This window comes from Nicotiana sylvestris, chromosome 5, assembly GCF_000393655.2.
Source record: "Nicotiana sylvestris chromosome 5, ASM39365v2, whole genome shotgun sequence".
In the NCBI taxonomy this organism is placed as follows: domain Eukaryota; kingdom Viridiplantae; phylum Streptophyta; class Magnoliopsida; order Solanales; family Solanaceae; genus Nicotiana; species Nicotiana sylvestris.
Genome location: NC_091061.1, coordinates 131,605,933 through 131,613,862, shown reverse-complemented (window position 1 = coordinate 131,613,862; position 7,930 = coordinate 131,605,933). Strand labels below are relative to the sequence as shown.

Sequence of the window (7,930 nt, the reverse complement as noted above, 5' to 3'; positions counted from 1 at the left end):
ATCCTATCTTGCTTTCTTAGAAGTTGTGTTTTAGGAAACCCAAAAATCCTCTAAGTTTGTGTTGTGACTAGAGTTAGTCATAAGTTAAAGTTTTTGTAACTAGAGAGTGACAAAGTGGCTTATGGTAAGAGTATCACAAGTTAGTTAAGTTGAAGTCTTTGTAATAGAGTCATTACAAAGTGGCTTGTAATAGTGAGATTACAAGTTTGTGAAGTTGAAAGCCTACAAGGGTAGGTCGTGGTTTTTGTCCCCTTGAGTGTGATTTTTTCACGTAAAAATCCTGTGTCTCTTTTATTTACTGGTTCATAAGTGTTCTCAGTAGAAACTCATAGAGGATTAGGTGCTCTATAGTTTGGTGGACTCATATAAGCTAACAATTGGTATCAGAGCAGGTTCTTTCTAAAAGGTTAATACCTAGAAAGGATCTTAATGGCTGCTCCACCCAACTTTGAGGAAGGCCAATCAACCTACAGGCCTCCTTGATTCAATGGTCAGTACTACGGCTGGTGGAAGACTCGTATGCATGATTTTATAATGGCCGAAACTTCAGAACTACGGGACATCATCTGTGATGGTCCACATGTTTCTATGAAGAAGCTTGGAGAAAGTGGACCAATGGTGCCGAAAGACAGAAAGAAGTACAGTGATATTGATAAATGCCATAGAAAAGAACTATCGCGCCAAGAAAATCTTGGTATGTGGTATAGTACCTGATGAGTACAACAGAGTTTCAGCTTGTGATTCTGCCAAAGAAATATGGGAAGCATTGTAAACCGCACACGAAGGAACTACTCAGGTTAAACAGTCCAAGATTGACATGCTCACCACTAAGTATGAGTTCTTCAAGATGAAGGATGATGAGTCTATACAGGATATGCACACTAGATTCACATCCATCATAAATGAGCCTCATTCACTTGGAGATGTTATTCCTAGAAACAAACTTGTAAGAAATATTCTCAGTGTTCTACCTGGTTCTTGGGAGAGTAAGGTAAATGCCATCACTGAAGCTAAAGATCTACAAACTCTATCCATGGATGAGCTGATTGGAAATCTGAAGACATACGAGATGAAAAGAAAGAAAGCCAGTGAAAGGAGAGAGCCAAAGAAGGAAAAGAACCTGGTACTCAAGGCTGAAAACAATGACTCAAGTGAAGAAGATAGTGATATGGCCTATCTTACTAAAAGATTTCAAAAGATGGTTTGAAGGAATGGTGGTATACCAAAGAGGGGGGCAGTTCAAGTAACACAAGGAACAATGATCTTTGTCACATGTGCGGAAAGCCAGGGCATTTCATCAAAGACTGTCCACTTTTGAAATAGGAGCAATACAAACAAAACTCTGACAAAGTAGCAAAAAGGAACCCGGTTCTAGACAAACGATTCAGTCGAAAAAGTGTAGCTGACAATATTGTGAAACAAGCTCTTACTGCTTGGGGAGACTCCTCCAGTGAATCAGAAAGGGAACCAGATGCAGAAAACAGCTCCATGATGGCAGTAGAAACTAAAGCAACAAAATTGGACTCATTGTTCGCACTGATGGCTCAGTCTAACGATGATGAAGATGATGAAAATGATGAGGTAAATTTTAGGGATGTTCAGAGAAATCTGAAATCCTACTCTTCTAAGAAGTTAAGTTCATTAACAAATGTTCTAATTGATGCATATTATAGCCTTGATAATGATAAGGAAATCTTGACCATAGAAATAGGAGAAGCTGAACAATCTAGAGATGATCTGGTGGTCTGTGTAGTGGAGCTGAATGAGACCATTGCTAATCTTGGAAAGGAAAAGGAAGTTTTGAATGAAAAAATAAATAGTGTAGAAAATAAGAGAGATGACCTTATGGTAGTGGTAGTTGATTTGAAGGAAACCATAGAAGATCTTAGCAATGAGAAACATACTCTAGAAGAGAAAGTTGTATCTACTGAGCAAGAGAGGGATGACTTTTTGGTAATAATCACTTACCTAGAGGAAACCATTGAGGGACTCAATTCAGAATATAGGACTGTGAATCTTGGGAAAGGGAAGGAAGTAGCTAGTGATACACACATCAAGCTTGAGAAAGAATTAAATGATGTAAAAACTAGTCTATGTGGTGAACTTGAGAAAAATAGGCAACTTCAAGCTGAATTGGAGAGAGTAAAAATTGATCTTGAGAAATCTCTGAAGTGGACCTGGTCCTCAGATGCTGTCACTGCCATGTACTTCAACAATAGTGAAAACAGGCAGGGAATGCGGTTCCAAAAGAAGAAAACTCCCTACAACCCTCACAACAAGTACGTCACTATTCCTCAAATCTGGTTATGTACCCACTGTGGGAACAATGGACACTTCAAAGAAAACTGCCAAGCCAGGGTTCAATCTATTCAGAAAAATAAAGTGTTTACTGAAAAAGTGACTACTAAAGAGGGACCAGGTACCTCTCGCAAGAAACGAATATTGCTTTCATGGACTAGAAAAGCCCTCATCCATCCCTTTTCTTATAACAAGGGACCCAAACTAGTTAGAGTTCCTAAATCTAACCCATAATTTATATGTGCAGGGAACAGTGAGAAGAAGTGGACTGCAATGGTTCACGAACAGTGGATGCTAAAAACACCAAGGATTGTCTCTCATTGAAAGCCCTGCAGAAAGAGAATGTATCCTGTATATGTATAACAAAAAAAGGGAAAAGGAAAGGGGGGGGGGTATATTCTCAGTGTTGAAAAGATGGAAAAACTGTGTCTCAAATCTGTGTTAAAGGGTGCAAAGTGGAGTTCTTATAAAAAATGCGCACAGTTACCAATCTGGTAACTGGTGAAATGGCCGTAGTCGCCAAAAGAACAAGAACATCTACTTCGCTGACCTTAAATCCCTACAAACTGGTGATATGAGCTGCTTAAAGGCTGTTGACAATGATGCTAAACCTTGGCATAAAGGATTGGAACACTCAAGGCAATCACTTCTGAATGAACTGACTCAGAAGAACCTGGTTCGTGGGCTGCAAAATTCAAGATCCACATGGACACTGCTTGTTAGAGGAAAGGAAAAGACTCTTGAAGTATGTGCGACACTTGTTAGAAAGATCCAAGTGGAGACGGAACTGAAGGAAGCACGTATCAGATCTGACCACAGGATAGAATATGTCAATGCCAAGATTTGATGGGTCTAGTAATAGAAATGGGATCACTCACAATTTCTCACCACCAAAGACTCCACAGCTAAATGGTGTTGTTGAAATGAAGAACAGAACTTTGGAAGAAATGGACAATGCTCATCAATAGAGGAATTACCAAGGAATTCTGGGCAGAAGCAACAGACATTGCTTACTACTTGGCAAACAGGTATATGATCAGGTCCCTCCTAAAATCCCCAAGAACTGCTCAATGAAAGACAATCAAGGATAACTCTTTTAAGAATCTTTGGATGTGAATGCTATGATCTCAACAAAAGAAAGGACCAGCTTGGGAAGTCTAATATAAAAAAAAATCTACAAAGTCTGCAACAAAGAGCACAATGTGTTGAAGAAAGTGGTCATGAGCTATTCAACTAGAGTCCTTCCTCTAACAAGGAAGGAAACAGTAATGATCAAGATAATGAAATACTTTCTGTCCCTGGGAAATATATGATGTTTCAAATGGGAAAACTGATATGATGAGTCAGATGAAGGAGACAGGTGAAGGCAATGCAACATTCTCTTCCACTTCTCAAGAGGAACCTGGTACTTCAATTACTACCACTGAAGCTGAAGAAACAGTTGAAGCTGCAGTGCAAGGTACTCCACAAGTAGCAGAACAAGTAGTGCAGGGAAATCCACTCAATTTACCCAGTTCCTCCATTCATCAAACTTCAGTCCACATTTGAAAACATAAAAGCTCCCATCGTCTCGATAACATAATCGCTCCTCTTGATTCCAGATTTAAACTAGATCAAAAGCCCCCAAAAAAAAAATTCCCTAGTTCTTTTTGTATTTCTATCACAGATAGTACCCAAAATCAAATCCCAGGGAATCTCACTTGAAGGCTGCCAACAAAATTTTGAGATATCCTAAGGAAACATAGGACCCGGTCCTCTATTACCCTTCAGGTGACAACTTTAAATTTCATTAGGTATGTTGATGCTAACTATGCAGGTTATCTTGTGGACATGAAAAACACTTTTGGAATGGCCACATTCTATGATCATGTCACATGTCTTGGTACACAAGGCAACAAACTCAGTGGTACCTGAAACAGCTGAAGTAGAATATGTAGCTGCAGTATCCTGTTGTGCTCAACTCTTATGGATTAAGCAGCAACTGGAGGATTTTAGGGATTCACTGATTGGGTGCCTCTTCTATATGACAACACCGGTACACTCAACTTGCCCAAAAATCCAGTTTAACAGAAAAAGACCAAATACATTAATGTGAGGCATCATTCTCTGACGGACAATATGGAGAAAGGGTTGATCTGTGTGAAGTTCTGCAGCACAGAAGACTAAATTCCAGATATATTCACCAAAGCCTTGAGTAGTGAACACTCTAAAAGAAACAAGATGAAGCTGGGGTTATTGAAGCCAAACTGAGAACCTAATTCTCCATCAGTTGGCTATGAAGATTACCTTCAGGTAAAATGAGCCAAAGTGTTTTCTAGCCAAGCCTAACTCACATCGACACCGTTGCAAGTAAACATGCATAACGATCATAGAAGCTAAAGGTGCAATTATGAATTGCAAAAGAAGAGCTGCTAAAATCTTTTTCAAAAACTGTTCGGGCATCAGGTTCCTGTACCATAGGTTAGTAGTAAGGGTGTTAAACGGGTGGGCCGGGCCGGGCTGGGTTGGGATTTTTTGGACCCGCACAGGTTATGGTCCGGGCCGGTTACGGGTTGGGGCTTACCGGGTTTAACGGGTTCGGGTTCATCCGGGTAAAAATTGAACCATAAGGGTTACGGGTTGAGGGGGCCAGGCCGGGCTGGGTTTAGTGTATTTTTTTTTTTTTGTATTTTGTATAACTATTGTAAGTTATGGGATAAAATTGCACTTATAAATTGCAAGTTCTACATTTATTTCAAAATTTAAACTTACAAATTGAAAGGTTTACATTTAACAACAAGTAAATTAACTAAAAAAGAGAGTAAATTCAAAGGTTTTGCATTGCCTTAGTAAGTTCTTCATAATCAATATGAACTGAGTGACCTTCTTCTGGAGTGTTAAATTCGAATGGGTTAACATGTGTTAATATATCTCCAAGTTCCTCGTCTTCTGGGCTATTAACATCTTCACGTCCTTGATTTCTTCGTTCCGATCTAATCCAATCTCTGAAACATACTAAAATTGGCACATTCAGCACGTCCCAAGCCATAGTGAAAAGAACAGGAAATTGCTTTCCATTCTCATGCCACCATTCCAATGGTGAAAATTCCTTTGTGCGAGACTCTTTTTGCTTCTACAAGTAGAATTAAAGTTCATCAATGTTCCTGCTACTGGTTTGAGTGTTAGAAAATGTAAAAAAAATATTAAAACTATCAAGGCCTTCTTCATCATCCACAGTAGCAGAAGTGGTATAGTGCATAGTGGGATTAACATTGCCTACACTACGAGCATCATCATCAATTACATTTGCATAATAATTATATAATTGTTGTAAATATTCATTTAGCTTGTTCATACAAGTATATAAATTTGGGGTTTCAGTTGGTCCAATCTCCATATAAGTATATAAAGCATTAATTAATTGGTGACAATCAGACATCTTAATAGAAGGATTTAAAACAGCACCAATTAAGTAAATCGGAGGAATTGGAAAGAAATATTTTTTGAATTTTGCTTGCATTTTTTCAACAACATCCCTATATTTTTCTTTCTTCTTAAATTCAAAGAATAGAAAAGAAATTTCAGCTATATGTACTAAAGCCATAATAACAGTAGGGTAATATGCTCCAGAAAAGTCAACAGTAGCTGTATAAAATTTATGTAAAAATTTAACAATATCATTAATGACCTCCCAAGTAGTAGTTGTTAACATACGGTTTGGATTAGTACACTGCGCATTAGCAACTTCAGTTATTGAGAATCTATATTTGTAGCAATATTTTAAAATATATATGTATAATTCCATCTAGTAACAGTTTCGTCTGGCATGAATCTGGGTTTAAGGTTATACTGGACACACCTATTCTTAAATTCCTTTATTCTAGATTATCTATTATTTCCTTGAATAACACCAACTGCTCTTCTAACATGAGTAATCTCAGTTGAAAATAAATCAAGGCCACTTTTAACAATTAAATTATAAACATGACATGCACACCTAACATGAAAAAATTCATCAAGGGGTGGTTTCAAATGTAGTTTTAATATTGAATTTGCGGCATTATTGTTAGAAGCATTATCAAAAGACATACACAATACTTTTTGCTTGAGATTATAAAATTCAATAACTTCACAAATAGTACTACTTATAAACGCAGCAGTATGACTCTGATCTTCATCATATCTAAAAGCGTTAATACGTTTTTGCATACAAGTAGTATCATCTATCCAATGACATGTAATTGTCAAATAATCATTTCCATTAACAGCATGGCCAATATCAGAAGTTAGAGAAACTCTACAAGGAAGGTGGTTAAACAAATAACGTATGTATGTTTGATATTGTCCATGAAGTCTAAAGATATCAGCTCTACAAGTACTTCTAGGGATACATTTAAATAAAGGATTGTAAATCCTTTGAATATACATAATAAAATATGATGAAGAAGCAAAAGAAAAAGGTAGACAACCCAAAGCAATCATTTTTGCTAACTCCTCATGATCCTTCATTTTATCATATTTCACAAGACCACCTGTAGTAGGGTTTAGAGTTTATTGATTTCCATCTCCATCAGATCCCCATTCTATAGGATGCTCAATTCTCATATGTCTACTAAGTGTCCCAGTCCCCCTAATTGTCCCTCCGTCTTATGTTTAAAAGTATCATTACAAAGTTTGCATTTAACTCTATCAGTACCTTCTATTTCCTCAAAAATTTTCCAAACCTTACTTATTTTTCTACGATTACTAGTCGGGGCCACAAGTGGTCTACTACTAGCACCACGACCATCACCCCTGCTAGCAGCTCCAACACTACTAGGTGTAGGTGGTATCTCATCTTCCATTTCTAATTCATTATCATCTATACCAAAATCTTCCTGCAATTGTTCATAATCTATATTATTATCAGGTAATATTTCAAGAATATTTGGAGAGGTATTTAAATTACTACCAGATGCTGAAGCTGAAGTACTACCTCTTTTTTTATTTCCCCGATTAGTAACCTTATTACAAACTCTTTTTGCAGCATTAAACATATTGTAAAAATTTAACTACTAGCAACAAAACAAATAAATATGCAAATAAAATAGTAAATAAGAGAAAGAGTTGGAGGGAGTGCACCGAATTCGGCAATAAATTGAGCACTTGATGATTTCACAACTCCAATGTTACCACGAAGAAACATCAATTGTTCCAATTTTGAAGTTCAATTGTTCAAACTTCAAAAAATAAACACTACAATAAATTAAATTCCAAAAACAATAGCCAAATAGTTGATTGCACTTTAATAAGTGAAGAATGAAGATTGAAGAATGAGAGAATATGAGAATTGAGATTGAGAGATGAGTGAAAAAGTGAGGAAGAGGGGGGGGGGTATTTATAGTTTTTGAAAGGGAGGTTAATTTAAAAAAACAAACAAAATTGGGCTACTTATGCAATTCACTCGTTGGGCAACGACCATTTTCTGAAATGGACCGTTGCCAACGGTCAGATCTGGGCCCAAATTTTAAAAAAAAAATTAATTTTTTTTTACCGTTAAACCGGTTCGGGCCGGTTAACCGGTTTAACGACACTGTTCATCTAACGGGTTGTACCGGTCCGGGTAACCGGTATTTAAAATATGAACGGTGCAACCCGCGTGTCCCCCCTAACC

The 7,930-nt window shown here is 37.3% G+C and overlaps 1 protein-coding gene across 1 annotated transcript; it reads left to right on the top strand.

Moving 5' to 3' along the window:
* The first annotated feature begins 534 nt into the window (after positions 1–534).
* On the top strand, positions 535–2,622 carry LOC138869318 (uncharacterized). Its single transcript, XM_070146928.1, has 5 exons — positions 535–694; positions 786–991; positions 1,061–1,201; positions 1,324–2,419; positions 2,546–2,622. Exons 1-5 carry the CDS (start codon positions 535–537, stop codon positions 2,620–2,622), a joined length of 1,680 nt encoding a protein of 559 aa, XP_070003029.1.
* Positions 2,623–7,930: the final 5,308 nt, after the last annotated feature.

Coding starts and splice junctions, on each gene's coding strand:
- LOC138869318 (XM_070146928.1), top strand. CDS start 535: ATGGCCGAAACTTCAGAACTACGGGACATCATCTGTGATGGTCCACAT. Junction 992..1,060: donor CTGGTTCTTGGGAGAGTAAG/GTAAATGCCATC, acceptor GGAAATCTGAAG/ACATACGAGATGAAAAGAAA. Junction 1,202..1,323: donor CTAAAAGATTTCAAAAGATG/GTTTGAAGGAAT, acceptor CTTTTGAAATAG/GAGCAATACAAACAAAACTC.